At 46.4% G+C, this 15,949-nt stretch overlaps 2 protein-coding genes across 3 annotated transcripts; one reads left to right on the top strand and one right to left on the bottom strand.

Moving 5' to 3' along the window:
• Positions 1-432: 432 nt before the first annotated feature.
• On the bottom strand, positions 433-10,779 carry tmem38a (transmembrane protein 38A). Its single transcript, XM_030372655.1, has 6 exons — positions 10,138-10,779; positions 7,576-7,732; positions 6,439-6,623; positions 5,841-5,928; positions 1,986-2,103; positions 433-1,327 (listed from the first exon to the last, which is right to left on the bottom strand). Exons 1-6 carry the CDS (start codon positions 10,259-10,261, stop codon positions 1,118-1,120), a joined length of 882 nt encoding a protein of 293 aa, XP_030228515.1. The 5' UTR covers positions 10,262-10,779; the 3' UTR covers positions 433-1,117.
• Positions 10,780-11,177: 398 nt separating this feature from the next.
• Positions 11,178-15,736, top strand: smim7 (small integral membrane protein 7). 2 transcript variants are annotated; one of them, XM_030372657.1, is made up of 5 exons: positions 11,178-11,280; positions 11,503-11,544; positions 11,666-11,718; positions 11,876-11,966; positions 15,009-15,736. In XM_030372657.1, exons 1-5 carry the CDS (start codon positions 11,255-11,257, stop codon positions 15,022-15,024), a joined length of 228 nt encoding a protein of 75 aa, XP_030228517.1. In that variant the 5' UTR covers positions 11,178-11,254; the 3' UTR covers positions 15,025-15,736. The 2 variants fall into 2 exon arrangements, with proteins under 2 accessions (XP_030228517.1, XP_030228516.1); XM_030372656.1 differs by lacking the exon at positions 15,009-15,736 and adding an exon at positions 12,483-13,164 and having other exon boundaries at positions 11,179-11,280.
• The last annotated feature ends 213 nt before the right edge of the window (positions 15,737-15,949 follow it).

Raw genomic sequence — 15,949 nt, 5'->3', positions numbered from 1 at the left:
GCACATGCCCCTGGTTCAACCCCAGGCCTGAGTGAGGTCATAAAAGGGGTGCGTCTACTTCCTCGTACTGATGTACAGTTTCCAGATTGCTTGCTGATTCGCTGGTATTTCCTTGTGGACAAATGACTCAAAACTTATGTTTTTATTCAAGACATGAGTGTTTGCATTAAGCTAAGCAGCCAGGTGTTACTTGTGGATGAATGCGCTTTGTGGGAAAGCACTTTCACTACTGAAAGAGTAAGAAAGCAAATGACTTTATCTTGCTGTCTCATTCCGATAGCTGCTCGGTGAATCGTATCAATGTTTGATTGTTCTCAGCCCCACTTGTCAGAAGCTTTCGATAAAAATGTTTGCATGCAAAATTACTACATGTTATCCCTCTGTCCAGATGCAGTGAAGATGGCTGAAATAAATGAGATAAGACCCAGAAGATTCCACTTTTGTCTTGACTTTATTAGAAAGGTGTGTCATCTCCACATCAGAAGCATCAAAGCTTCATTCACATTGTATTGTCTAATTAAGAATTAGATTGTGCTTTTCCTTTGTCACAGCTCTCAGAGTAGGATTCGAGGTTAGCGTAGAAGACTGTAGTGCGACCTGTTGACGGCTGTAAGCTGAATTGAAGAAACACAGATTTTTTTAACGGAACACCACGTTGAGGTTCAGGACCCCGTTCCACCGAGAACAGACGGGGGTATTGACAGATGATCTGTAAATGCGGTAAATCGATCGATGGTTCGAGGTGATGTCGGCGATGTAGTCGATGTCGGGAGTGTTAATAACATGTGGTCATGAGTCCTCGTTCCTGTGTGTAAAAAAACCCTGCAGAAAGCACCATCAGGCTGAAATGTTACGGCTCTCACCAAACCCCCCCCCCCGTCCACTAGGGGGAGCCAAAACGCCCGACAGCGCCATCTCCACCGAGGGAAGTTCAGAGGACGTTTGTGGACGGAGGGAAGGACAGAAGGAGATAAGGACGAATGGAAGGATTGCTTGAGGGAGGGGGGTTCGGGGGAAATTGGCATTGGGGGGGGGGGGGGGGGGGGGGGGGGCGTGGTCTCCCTCCCTCACCCTCCCTCCTTCGGTCCGGTATGAAGCGTCGTCGAGGTGGCGCTGCCTACTCCGCCTTCTTCACCTTCCTCTTGCGGGTGCCCTCGCTGAGCTCCTCCTTGCTCTTGGCGGGCGAGGAGGGGGCGGCGGGGGTGGCGGCGGCGGCGTGGTGGTCCTCCACAGCGCCCCCCAGGGGGGAGCCAAACAGCAGGTGGCACACCCAGGACTCGATCAGGGAGAAGGGGGAGCCGTGGGAGTGGCGGGCGGTCATCACCACCTGGGGGGGGGGGAGGGAGGGAGGGAGAGAGAGAGGGAGGAGGCAGAGAGAGAGAGAGAGAGAGAGAGAGAGAGAGAGAGAGAGAGAGAGAGAGAGAGGGGGAGAGGGAGGGGAGAGAGAGAGACAGACAGGCAGGCAGACAGACAGACAGGCAGACAGACAGACAGACAGAGAGAGAGAGAGAGACAGACAGACAGACAGACAGACAGACAGACAGACAGAGAGTTGTTTTAACTCTGTTTGTGACATGAAGGCCCCAAAACACTGCCTACTGGTCTGAGTTGGAATAGATTCAAGACAGATGCGTTTACATTACCTCAAATAAAATCGGTATCAACCAGTGTTATGCATGCCGATGATAGTGTAAATTGGTTGCCTTCTTATTCCAATACATTAGGTGGCGCTCTATAGCACCGGTTAATTACTAGTGTATGATTATATTATAGGACAAACATAATACCCATTATCATCCATAGATACTTAAGGAGAAGAAATGCAGTGACATGAAGCTTAGAGGAAGCTACTGAGTGTCTTCCTGCTTTCTCTGTTCCATCTCATGTTGTCTTCCTCGAGGGAGCAGCAGGTCTCAAGATGACCGTGAACTTTAATCACGGCCTCAACTCCTGCACCCGTCCAGAGTCGGTCCGGTCAGGCTCACCTTGCAGGTGATCATGAACAGGGTGAAGAGCAGGATGAGGGTGCTCTTGGCGATGGGGATCCACTGGGTCTCCTGCAGGGTGAACAGGATGGCTCCGTACAGGCTGGCCTTGGTGGGGCTGGGGGAGACCACGAGGACGCTTGGTTAGTTGATTTATTTAAAAGCAGTTTGTGTGGTCATTTTTACTTATTTATTTGACTCCTCGTTGTTAGAGGACTTCAGACTTTTATTTAAGACAATGATTTGAATCCAAATATAACGAGGTAGAGAAACCCTTCCAAAGTGCGCAGTTAAAAATTATATTGGAACGAGACTGGAGATTTGGCGCCCTCTGATGGTTGAGTTGAGGAACTTTTAAACGATGTTTATAAGCACTATGCAACTGTAATTAGAGGAGTCTTTGTGTGTCCGTCCTTCGATTTTCTTGGCAACCGTACATGTGAACAACTTCATGCTTGGCGGCTGTATTGCTGTGGACCTGAGGAAGTGTGTGGAGTGTGAGGTTGTTCTCGAGGATTTGCAAGCAGCAATCGGCTTGTTCAGAACAGCCACGTCTTGTGTATGGCTTAACCACTCAAAATACAAAACCTTTATCGAGACTGGCCCTTACTAAAAACCTATATTAAAACTGGTCCTTGCTAATGCAAGGACCAGTTCTATGCAATAGAACTGGGCCCCGTTTCCCGATAACGATGGATCTTCGCTCGTACGATCATTCTCCCGATGGATCTTGCGATCCATCGATAATTTCTTTGGAGCGTTTCCCGAAACTCCTCTTAACGTGAACGCGCATTCGCTGCACTCACGACGTCGTAGGATTGTAACTGTCTACTGACACGGTGCTGAAATGGGCTCCGTAGGAGGGGGAGACGCAGGAATGTCGCAGGAAAATTGTGTTAAAAAGGGTTAAAATATATCCCCATCAAGGACAACAGCAGAGTAGCCTACGAAAAAAATAGACTGCAATTATATGAATGCTAAAGACATTAAAACACAATTGATTAGGCTTAAACCGACATATATCAGTCCTAATCCTGAATGCACTGTGCGTTTCACGGCATTTTCCCCCCTGAAATAATTCCATATGACAAAAAATTTAAAATAGCTGGTGTGACAACTACATTTATCTTAATGGGCTGATTTCTGAAACATGCTTTGCGCAGCAAAGAGAGCCGACTTAATCTGATTCCGCATAAGGGTTTCCTTGATTGATAATTTGATTGGCTATAAAAGCCCCTCCGGAAATAGGGTAAGGTATGTATTGATGAGGAATACAACGAAGCCCACCGTCTGGCCCGGTGCATCGTTTAGCGCACCATCGGGAGGTGGAAGTTGCGCTTTAGATGCCTTCACAAGTCAGGCGGAGGGCTCCAGTTTTCGCCGGCCAAGTCATGCGCCGTGATATGTGTGACGGCTATGTTGCACAACATTGCAGCTAAGGCTGGGGTGGCATTGCTTGAACCGGAGGACGCTGAGGACGATGACGACGAGGAAGATCGGTGTGAGGACGGCCTCCCTCATAACTACGCGGCTGGTTTTCATGCGCGTCGAAGAGTGATTGAGACTTTTTTTTAACCCCCTCCACCCTCCCACATGTCACTAAACATCCCGTCAACGTGACCAATCCCCACCATATCCCAGCCTTTTGCCTGCTCCTTTGCTTGTTTTTTATAATTTATTTTATTTCTTTATTTTTAATTTTTTTATTTTTTTTTTATTATTTTTTTTTTTTTACATTATTTTATGCTACGTTTTATGAGTAGCCTATGTCAGTCTGCACAAATCCCCCCATTTCTCTCACAAATTTTGAGTGCCCTGCCTGCGCAAACATTTTCTGGACTGTCCCGTTTTATTTTGGCCATTTTAACATCTTTATTAATAAATTAATTAATAATCTTTATTAATTACCAAACTAAGAACATAAAGGCGCAATGCGTTTTAATAAAACGCATCCAATAGACGGAATGTCCGATGGTGTCGCCACTGAGGCTATAGCTGACGATGCTCTTAGCGTCCTACGAGTACCTACGAGCACCCCTGGAGTACTCGTTAGCTACGACCGTTTTCAAGACGTTCGTTCCCCACGATGCTTTCGGGAAACGCGGTGAAAACTCTACGATGCCCTTTCGACGCACTTCACGATCCACTTAGGCTAACGACGCTTTCGGGAAACGGGGCCCTGGTCTATTGCATATAGACCAACTATGCAATTCCATGAGCTACATGCAACCCTGCCTACACAACAAGTCTTTAAAGGGGTACGTTAACTTGAAGCCCAGTTCTGCCCTAAACCTGACTGGGTGTGTTTTCTGTCTACTGCTTTAAGGACCCTTATTCCCTTCTGATATAACTTTGACCTCTCCGGCCATTAATCCTGACCACTGTCAGATTTGCTACACTAGACCTGGAGTTGAGCCACTGGGCCTTTCTCCCCTGTAGAAAGAAGTATTGTGTATAGTGTGTGTGTGTGTGTGTGTGTGTGTGTGTGTGTGTGTGTGTGTGTGTGTGTGTGTGTGTGTGTGTGTGTGTGTGTGTGCCTGTGTGGGTGCGTGTGTGTGTGTCTGTGTGTGTTTGTGTTTGTGTGTCTGTGTCTGTCTTTGTGTGTCTTTGTGTGAGTGTGCGTGTGCGCGTGTATGTGCGCATGTGTGTAGCTGCGTGTGTGCATGTGCGTGCGTGCGTGTGCACATGCATGCATGCATGTCTCTCAAGCAGCTCTGGTCTAAGAGTACGACCATATAAGGAACAGTGTTTCCTGGACAATCCCCCCTCAGAAAGCCTGTGCTCCAGTTTCACAGCAGCTAAAAACTGCTGCAGGCTGCCCGGATGAATGTCCCCCACACATCAACAGGTTCACAGCCTCGTGGACACTGATATCTGTACATGCAGGCATTCTACACATACATACCGACGACTCATACACACATACAAACACACAACTCATCTCATAACGTACGCTTGTATACAAATAGAATCATGCACATGTGAAATCGTACACGTATATTCATGAACACGTTGACATGGAGATCGACAGGAATAAATACATACATAAATGCTTACATACACATGTATAGATACCCACAAGCTCTTACAAATATACATATTTGTAAGAGCTTATAGACACACACACAAACACATACATGCAGTTTGTGTGTTTGTGTTTGCAGCTACGGCTATGTGTGTGTGTATAATATGGCGCTTTTCCACCGGCGCGTACGCTTCGGACCCAGCACCTCTCAGCCCAGTAGTGAGGGCGCGGTATAGCCCAGCTCAGTTACGGCTCACGTTCCGACCGCCGACAGCACCCTTATGGGAGGGCGGAGTTTAAGCCGGATGGCGATAGCCGCGGCAGCTACATAAGCATCGTGACCATATAGCAGCCCCACACAGTGTAGCCTGCTAATGAATCCAAGATCAACAATGTAGGACGTCCAAGAAGGACGGCTAACTTTTCGCGCAACATTTTCTTCAAGAAATGAAGCTTTCGCCGTTGTCCAGAAATACCTCGCGGGTAATGTGTTTGTTAGTTATAATCGCCCTGTCACAAGGAAGTGCTATTCTGTCGACCAATCAACGGACGGCGTGTGTTGCTCAAACTTGCCGGCACCCTTTCAGGCGTCTCAGTACCCCAACGGAGGCGTGCTGCAAGACGAGTACGGCTCAGTCGTGTCACGCCCACTTTTGGCGGTGGAAAATGCGATCCGTACCGCAGCATTGCAGACTGAACCGACCCGCACCTCATCTCATCTTCATCTCATCTCATCTCCGACCCGCACCCTCCGGTGGAAATGCGCCATTAGTGTTCAACACATCAAAACATCCAAAACCACGATAGCACACATGCACACGATGACTCACAATGACATGTTCATGATCTCGTTGGTGTCCGGCCGCCACACGCCGCGTAGCAGCTGCTCGAAGTTGGAGATGAGGGCGACGCCCGAGCCTGGAGGACAGACACACTCTGGGTGAGGACAGACCCCCTCCCGGACCCCCACCCAGACACACTCCCACCTGCTGTTCCCCTTAAGGACAGAGAGCCATCGGACCAAGGGCCATAGGACCCAAGAGCCATACGACCCAAGAGCCATACGACCGAAGGGCCATAGGACCCAAGGGCCATAGGACCCAGCTGTAGAACCCCTAGCTCCTCATTTATAAGACTAGCTACAAGTCCTAGCCATAGCCCCAAGCTATAGCATTTATCCATAGCACCTGAAATTCTGAGTAATTTAGCACACGCTTTTATCAAATGGGAGTAACAGTGATTTCCGAAACAGGTCATTAAGGTTAGGGTCCTCGCGTTCAAGGATGACTACAGGTATCGAACCCGGATCCTTTCGTCTTGGACTCAAAACAGCCTCTCTGGCCATAGGACCTAGCCAGCCACACAAGAGAGGCTACAGAACAAGATAAGGAGTTGGGGAGGGAGGGGGAGAGGGGGGGATGGGGTCACCTTTAACGTAGCCGACGATGACCATGATGAAGAAGCCGTGGTGGTAGGCGTGGAAGGCGTGGTGTACACCGGCGGCGATCTTGCGCGTGCGGACCACCTCCTTCAGGGCCACCAGCACCAGCTTGACGGGCAGGAACGCCACGCACTTGTAGAAGAGGTTCAGGGGGCAGAAGAACAGCAGGTACCTGGGGGCGGGACGGGGAGGGAAACCAAGAAGCGGGATTGGTCGAGGGACGTGGAGAGAGGCGGGGCTTGAGCCGGTGGTCGCGATGTGTTTAGCGTGAAAGTGTGTGTCAGTGCTGTTTCATTCATCTGTGGTAAAGGGACTGTAAGGGAGTCATGTCTTCATCAAACGGGAAGAATTCCACAGTAGAACTGAAGAATGACTGAGCAGTGTGATGCTACATTTAGAAAATGTAAAAATAGTATATTTAAAAATAGTCCACGCTGTGGACTACTACAACCCTCCAAACTAAACTCTTCTTTCTAAAACGAAATCTAAGTTCCAGTTGGGTTGAAGTTCCACCAGCCCTATCCAGGGCCGCTGCTGGCCGTTTCGTCGCCCTACGGGGGGGGCACCAAAAATGAAGGTTTATTAAGGTAAGTAGTTGGTGCCCTACGCACGCTGCGTACTCTGCGTACAGGGAGCGGGCGGTCCTGGCCCTATCTTTACGTGCACATTGAGATAGGGCTTCCCGCTCAGAGCTGCACTCTCAACGTTTCCCTTATCTGCTGCTCCTCAACGTAATCTAAGGCCCCCAGACCACCTTTGAAGCGGGAAAATATATATATATTAAACCCCAAAACCCAAATGACTGCAGAATGCCCTTTATAGATACACTCTCTAAGTTATTTAGCAGATGGTTTCATCCAGGGAGAGTGAGACTCATAGTGAATGCTGAGCCTTTAGAGGAACAGGTCAGTGGGGGCGTCTTGCTCGAGGAGGCCTGGAGGTCAGGCTGAGGACTTTAGGCTTCCAGCTCAGGAACCTTCAGCTGGAGGTCGAGTCAGATTCGACCGATCCTTCGACCGTCCTGCCTCCGAGCCGCCCAGACCTCAGACCCCAAGGGGAGGGTCACCACGGCAACAGCATCACGTCGTCCCGGAGACGGAGACGGAGAGGGGAGGGGTCCTCACCAGACGGCGGAGGCCAGCAGGACGTGGCTGTTGTACTGGAAGTAGTCCAGGGGGCTGCCTCCCAGAAGCACGTCGGCCAGGATGTAGCTGCCGAAGCAGTACAGCATGGCGCTGAGCCAGGACGCCACGGGGCTGCGGCGCGACACCTCCACCGACCCTGAGCACACACACACACACACACACAGTAACAGACACGCACAGGCACGCACGCACACAGTAACAGACACACACAGTAACAGACACGCACACACATACGCACGCACACGCGCATACACACACACACGCGCGCATGCACACAAACACAAACGCACACACACAAGAGCATACATACACGCACACACATAAACACAAACACATGCACACAGGCACGCACACATATACACACAAACATACATACACACACACACACACACACACACACACATACACGCATGCACACACGCACGCACGCACGCACAGACACACACACACACACACACACACACACACACACACACACACACACACACAACAACAACAAGCACACACACAAAGACACACACACATACACACAAACACAGTTTGGTTGAGTGACATGTGACAACGCTAAGCCTGGAAGACAGAGGTGCGCCATGTTGAAAGAACTGAGGAAGGTATATATCGGCGTGGATCAGGATGTATTATTAAAGGTTTGGCCTTCGTGAGCTGTTCAGAGAAGTGTATTCGATGGATGGGCAACAAGACGTACATTGTCGTTCGAGGTAGTCATGGGAACAGGTGGAATTTTCAAACGTTGTAGCGTCGTTATCAGTTTGAAGAAAAGATATGAACATGTGATAGCCGCTATGACACATGGAACACAGAAAATAAGAATTTAAGCTTCTTAGTAAAGAAGACGCAGGAAATTATACTTTATGAGCAAATGCTTGAGTGTTTATGTTCACGTGTATGTGTGTTTATCTGAGTTTGTGTGTGCTTATGCTGGCTCTGTGTCAGTGGAAAAGAAATGCAAATCCTTGAGGGCACACACCCATCCTAATATTTACATATGGTCTCTCTGAGTCACACGCACTACTCTATACTATCTATACCAGATACAGAGACAGAGAGAGACACAGAGAGACACAGAGAGAGACACAGAGAGAGACACAGAGAGACACAGAGAGAGACACAGAGACAGAGAGAGAGACACAGAGAGACACACAGAGAGTAGGGGAGACAGAGAGAGACACACAGAAATCGGAGAGAGAGAGGAGAGACAGAGACAGAAAGTCCCAGAGACAGAGAGACACACAGAGAGACACACAGAGAGAGACAGAGTGACGGAGAGAGAGAGAGAGATGCCAACAGGTGTACATCAGTTTGGTGGTGGTGCACTCACTGAGACCACTGTATGAAGGAAGGGAAACCCGATCCAAACGAATGCCTCGCTATAAATACATGCTGCACGATTCCGACCCTGCTCTGCAACTGTTGGGCAAGGCTTGATCTTTGCCCTCTCTCCAACATATGCCTCTACAAATGGCCACCCCTATGGGCTTATGTGGGGACCAGGAAGAACAGACCTTAGGCAAACACATGGATCCACATTGAAACTTACTTTCATTTAACACACATGTTTTTGTAACCATGCTGTTTTGGTAACAGCAATGACATTAACAGCAATGTTAATGTCTTGGTAACAGCAATGTTACCAAAACATTCTTTATGTTTGAAATTGTAACCAGCATTACTCATAATACTTTCATTTAAAAAAACATAATCTTTAAATCTTGGCTTCAAGCCCACCTGCTTAATCTGTAGCCCAACTGTTTCTGCTTCAAGAGATTAGCCACACTGCAAACACGTATTACACTCCATCACGTGTGCTTAAAAATACATACTTATAAGGATTCATAAGCAGAATGCATGGGACCATGAGCTTTGGATTTAGTGTTTGTTAAGCCATAGCGGTTTCAGTGGTATTATAATGGCTGTTCATCTTTCATTATGAGCACCTACACACCTCGACATAGACGTGATGTAAGCCACAAGTGTAAGTGTCCGACCGGACGTCGATGCGATCTATTTCTGGCTGTTCTATTTATTTCTTGACGGGCTGCTGGTATGCACAAGTCCTCTATCGGATTGCATAGCCTTTCTGGGGATAAAAACGAACGAAATCCTTGGAAAAGTTCGTACACGTCTGATAAGACACTGGGTTGTTCGAGGCTATACTGTGTTCTGGTGTTGTATCAAAACGAAAAGGAGTCAAGCTGGTGCAACCGGGATAAAAGATGAGGGCTAAACAGGTCTGGGAGTATAAAACAAGATTATTGTATCAGTAGATCTATCTGATTAATGCATATCCTCAGCCGTTTAGAGACGCATGGTGAGCGCTTAATTCAAAGATCCTAAATCGGTTCTAATATCTCGTGTACAACACTTAGAACACATTTATCGACGTCTGTAACATCCATTTGAATACCCTTAGCATGTCTAGGCTATTCAATAGTAAAGTAGGCCTATCATCTGGTAAAAAAAACAAAAAACAATAGCAACCACTCCATTCAAACAAACGGGGGAGAATGAAAAGCCACTGACCTGGTTCATACTTGAGGTAAAGTATGGACACGATGTAATAAGCGAGGTCAAACACGGGGAACATCCCCATTTTGGAGAAAGTCTGGGCAATGTCGCCCAGATTGAGAGCTCCCAGCACGTCCATGTTTCCAACGAGTTACCACCACTGCGAACTATATGTGAATAGACTGCGCGCGTATATTCTGTTCCCCTGTTCTTTCGGCGACTCGCCACGAAGCCCCTGCAGTCTCCACGAGTAGAGGCGCTGCCACTCAAGACATCCTATTAATACCCCGCATCTGCACGGTCCTCCTTTCACCCCGGACGGGGTCCCCCTCTGCACCCGGTCTCACTGAATACCCCCCACACACTCTCACCACTGTGCTCTGATGCCTGTTATGTGCACGTAAACAGCGCCATGTGCGTTAGTCAAATCATGACCCATTAGCCGTGGAGGTGAATGATGATCTTGGTTATACGCGCGTATTGCAGCGTCTGATGGATATCGTGTTTACTGCGCTCTCCATCCGTCCTCAAGCCTCTGTTGTTGCAGCGGCGGCGAAATGTGGTCACTTCTGGCCGTCGTATAGTGTGATGGTCTGATAACAGAATGCATTGGATGCATCCATTCAACGAGGTGAGACGAGGTCGGACCAGGGTCTGAGTCGAGATGGTCTGCACTGCAGGAAGACTATCATCGGCCCCACATCAAGACCGCCTAAACACCACAGGGATGTAAACAATAGAGTCAGGCAAATCCCAAAAAACACAATAGGCTCATTATTAAATTAATTTAATTATCTTCCGAATATAAGAGGAGATACTGAACAAGCAGATTCAGATTAGATTTACACGCAAAAACGTAAAAACACCGAATGCATAAAGGTATCAATGAATAAAATGTATTATATGGGGGAAATGTACGTCAAACCGAATGGATATTTAGTTTAAGTAGCATTTAGAAAATTGTTAATAATTATTAATTTTGCATTCATGTGTAACTGTGTTGTTATTATCGGTGCGCTGCGTCGTACTTGTAATGTGTGTGTGCGGGGTTGAGTCATGAACGCCGACTATTGGTCAGGTGCATGTGACGTGTGCGGAAGCGGATGTTGTGATCCCCTGCGATGTGAACAAGATGATCGGAGATCTGTTGATATTCGGGTAAATAAGTGCATTTAATCTTGCACCGCGATGTTTTTAAGGTCAACTATCTGCTCCGTGTGTGTGTGTGGGTGTGTGTCCATGTTAGCGTGGATTGTGTTGTTTGGTGTTATCGGTTTGTTGGTTGCTGGCTGCTGCCACCTCACCAGTATGCTCTGTGGAGTAGCACTGGGCTGTCAGACAGCACGACTCAAGTCATGTTTTTCCCCTCGTTTCTTTTAGGACCCTGCTTATAAACGCAGGCGCTGTGCTGAATTTCAAACTGTGAGTACCACCAGTTATCCTTATGTTGTTGTCATCGCTCCATCGTGCGTCTGTGTGAAGTGTCATAATGGTTGTATCTACATAGTGGAGTCAGACTGATGGTGTAATGTGTGTTTCACAGCAAGAGGAAGGAATCCCAAGGATTTGGGGATGAAGGCGGGAGGCCGAAAACGGGTAGGTCCACGTTTGTTACTAAGGAAGGTTAGTGTTTAAATGCATTTAAAAAAACCTGATTGCTCTAAACGCCTGTGTGTGTGTGTGTGTGTGTGTGTGTGTGTGTGTGTGTGTGTGTGTGTGTGTGTGTGTGTGTGTGTGTGTGTGTGTGTTACAGGCGACAATATCAGAGACTTTCTGCTCAGTCTGCGGTACTTTCGCGTCTTCATCGCTTTGTGGAACGTTTTCATAATGTTCTGCATGGTCGTGTGAGTATTCTGAACCTTGTAGACTTACCTATTTCAAGCTTGACAGACTGTTTGGGAAAATGTTTAACAGGGACTCGTATTGAATTATTAATATTATAAAAGGGGGGGATATCATGCCACCAGGTGTGAGCGTGAATAGTCATTACAAGCCGTTTGAAATGCTGCCCTTCCCTGTTCCGTAGTGACATGTCAAGGAGGAGTGCCCACTTAGTTGTATGCTGGATGATGGATCGTCCAGCAAGCCATTACGGCTTGTAATGGCTAATCACACTCACACCTGGTGGCATAATATCACCCCTTTAAAAATGCCACACTGATTATAGTGCAGGATTCTACAGGAAGGCCTTAAACCATTTTTGTATGTGGCTCTCGTTGAAACTTACTGGATGCAAGTAACCAAACAAGTTTGTTACTGCATAATAAACGGCTTCCTCACCCAAATGCCACAGTGAGGACCCGATAGAGGTTTCATTGAGTGATGGTTTGAAATGATAATACTGTTCCTTCGCTCTTCAGATTGTTTGGCTCCTGATGGGTTCCCTGGAGGCTGGGATCCTGGGATCCCCCCCCACCCCCGGAGGCTGGGATCCTGGGATCCTGCAACACGCTGATCCCCTCAAGAATCCGTTTTCATCAAGGCCATTTTAAATGTAACTACTTCAGTTTCTCTTCGTAACCTGCGTTGTGCAATACTTCTTTCTACTCAATATGTATTTGGTCTTCTACACGAGACACACGTATACGATGGGTTTCGTTTGGACTTCCTTGTTTTTATTCCAGCTATGAATATGGAATGTGTGTGGCCCGGCTGGGTACGTGGTGTTGGTATTTGTCTCTTATAGCAGATGGTAACTAGTGCGTTCCCCACAACAACCATATTCCTTTAAAGCTCCAAAAATTATTCTGGGGCGGAAAAATGAATGCCAATTGTGATCTGTAATGGGTTCAACTGTCCTCTACTTGTTGACTAGTTTTTACAGGTTACAAACCAATAAAAATGACCTTTTATGTCGGAAATTGAAATGAGGCACTCAAGGTGTTTGTAAAGTCTCTTGTTCTCTCTCTTTCACGCCATTATGTAACCATATATTTGACCTGTTCTGTAGTAGTAGCAGACACATTTACAGTATACGTCTTAAGTTATCTCAATTACTTCAAATAAACTTTTCTGCATATGGATTGACATTGCTGGAACATATCGGCATGTGTTAGTACTTTCTTTTCTAATGAAGTTTTACACAGAACGAGCAATTCACTTCACTATGATATGCTTCAACACTGGAGGAGGATGCAGCGAAATACTTCAAAATAAAAATATATTCAGATTCCGAGCATCGTGTAAAGACACTTCAGGTGAAATGCTAGGAGTTAAAGCAGGAAGCTTGGAATTTAGCATTAGTTGCCAGCATGCAAAGTGCCATAATTATAATAATAATAATAATAATTCATTGAATTTATTTAGCGCTTTTCTAGACACTCAAAGACGCCTACAGTGAAGGGGGGGACCTCACTAACCACCACCAGTATGTATTATGTATTATTATTATGTCGCATTTAATTGGTGGAAGCTTTTATTCAAATGAAAGCTTCCCCCAATTGTTATTTCATCACTAGCTGACCAGCTTTGCCATCGCGCTATAACAAATAAATGGGAGATGGCAATGAAGAAGGCAGATTTTAGAAAAATCTTGTTAACCATCAGTATCAGTATGATTATCGGTACACATGTTGTAAGGTGGTAATATGTATGTAGCCACAGATTAATTTTGGCAGCCACAGAACTGAGTCAGCCCAGTGATGCTGATGAGACAGGGCTAGGAGGAGGTAGAGAAATCACAGCTACAGGTGTGCACACTATACAAGGTAGGAGTTAAACAAAGGATAGGATGCAGTTCCAAGACAGCTGTGTCAAGAACCGGGTTTCATTTGGGTGGGCCTCTCTGCATCGTGTAACTCCTGGGCTGTCCCACTCTGGCCCTGCACGTACGTGTGTGTGTGTGTGTGTGTGTGTGTGTGTGTGTGTGTGTGTGTGTGTGTGTGTGTGTGTGTGTGTGTGTGTGTGTGTGTGTGTGTGTGTGTGTGGTACAGGTAAACAATCCTCTTTAGTTAATTAATGATTCATTGTTTTAATGACATCTCGTACTCGGGTCCAGGACTGTGTCCTGCTTTGATCCGAGGTGTTGGATCCAATGGCGTGGATACACTTCAGAAAGATCTCTTATCTCTGTTTGTTTGGTTTGTTGAAGGTGAAGAAAAGCTTTAGCTTTTTCTTCACCTTCAAAGTAAAAGCGTTCCCTTAGCTTTCTTCCAGTTGTATTTTGATATGTTGGGAGTCACATGATTTCACTGCAGATGATACAAAGTACAGCAGAACTTTATAGCCTTCAAATAACTAATAAATAACTAACTTTAATTGCAGTGTATTAACCTCCAACATCATTACTGAGACATGGTGGTTCATACAGCTTTATACAGACTTGATCAAATCTTTGCTCCATCATCACTTCATCAGTCAATGACCATCATACAGGCTATACACGTAGTCAGCTGGTGTTCAAAGTCTCCTTCCTCTCCTTCCAGGGAAAATGTTTAACAGGGACTCGTATTGAATTATTAATATTATGAAAGGGGGGGATATCATGCCACCAGGTGTGAGCGTGAATAGTCATTACCAGCCGTTTGAAATGCTGCCCTTCCCTGTTCCTTAGTGACATGTCAAGGAGGAGTGCCCACTTAGTTGTATGCTGGATGATGGATCGTCCAGCAAGCCATTACGGCTTGTAATGGCTAATCACACTCACACCTGGTGGCATAATATCACCCCTTTAAAAATGCCACACTGATTATAGTGCAGGATTCTACAGGAAGGCCTTAAACCATTTTTGTATGTGGCTCTCGTTGAAACTTACTGGATGCAAGTAACCAAACAAGTTTGTTACTGCATAATAAACGGCTTCCTCACCCAAATGCCACAGTGAGGACCCGATACAGGTTTCATTGAGTGATGGTTTGAAATGATAATACTGTTCCTTCGCTCTTCAGATTGTTTGGCTCCTGATGGGTTCCCTGGAGGCTGGGATCCTGGGATCCCCCCCCCCCCCCGGAGGCTGGGATCCTGGGATCCTGCAACACGCTGATCCCCTCAAGAATCCGTTTTCATCAAGGCCATTTTAAATGTAACTACTTCAGTTTCTCTTCGTAACCTGCGTTGTGCAATACTTCTTTCTACTCAATATGTATTTGGTCTTCTACACGAGACACACGTATACGATGGGTTTCGTTTGGACTTCCTTGTTTTTATTCCAGCTATGAATATGGAATGTGTGTGGCCCGGCTGGGTACGTGGTGTTGGTATTTGTCTCTTATAGCAGATGGTAACTAGTGCGTTCCCCACAACAACCATATTCCTTTAAAGCTCCAAAAATTATTCTGGGGCGGAAAAATGAATGCCAATTGTGATCTGTAATGGGTTCAACTGTCCTCTACTTGTTGACTAGTTTTTACAGGTTACAAACCAATAAAAATGACCTTTTATGTCGGAAATTGAAATGAGGCACTCAAGGTGTTTGTAAAGTCTCTTGTTCTCTCTCTTTCACGCCATTATGTAACCATATATTTGACCTGTTCTGTAGTAGTAGCAGACACATTTACAGTGTACGTCTTAAGTTATCTCAATTACTTCAAATAAACTTTTCTGCATATGGATTGACATTGCTGGAACATATCGGCATGTGTTAGTACTTTCTTTTCTAATAAAGTTTTACACAGAACGAGCAATTCACTTCACTATGATATGCTTCAACACTGGAGGAGGATGCAGCGAAATACTTCAAAATAAAAATATATTCAGATTCCGAGCATCGTGTAAAGACACTTCAGGTGAAATGCTAGGAGTTAAAGCAGGAAGCTTGGAATTTAGCATTAGTTGCCAGCATGCCATAAATATGTGAAGGGGGGGGGGGGGTCTCTCGGCGCTCCTGCAA

This window comes from Gadus morhua, chromosome 12, assembly GCF_902167405.1.
Source record: "Gadus morhua chromosome 12, gadMor3.0, whole genome shotgun sequence".
NCBI classification, from domain to species: domain Eukaryota; kingdom Metazoa; phylum Chordata; class Actinopteri; order Gadiformes; family Gadidae; genus Gadus; species Gadus morhua.
This window is presented reverse-complemented; position numbering and strand designations above follow the sequence as displayed.

Coding starts and splice junctions, on each gene's coding strand:
- tmem38a (XM_030372655.1), bottom strand. CDS start 10,261: ATGGACGTGCTGGGAGCTCTCAATCTGGGCGACATTGCCCAGACTTTC. Junction 6,624..7,575: donor CTGCTGGCCTCCGCCGTCTG/GTGAGGACCCCT, acceptor TCCCGCCCCCAG/GTACCTGCTGTTCTTCTGCC. Junction 2,104..5,840: donor GAGATCATGAACATGTCATT/GTGAGTCATCGT, acceptor GGTCTCCCCCAG/CCCCACCAAGGCCAGCCTGT.
- smim7 (XM_030372657.1), top strand. CDS start 11,255: ATGATCGGAGATCTGTTGATATTCGG. Junction 11,281..11,502: donor GGAGATCTGTTGATATTCGG/GTAAATAAGTGC, acceptor CGTTTCTTTTAG/GACCCTGCTTATAAACGCAG. Junction 11,719..11,875: donor AGGCGGGAGGCCGAAAACGG/GTAGGTCCACGT, acceptor TGTGTGTTACAG/GCGACAATATCAGAGACTTT.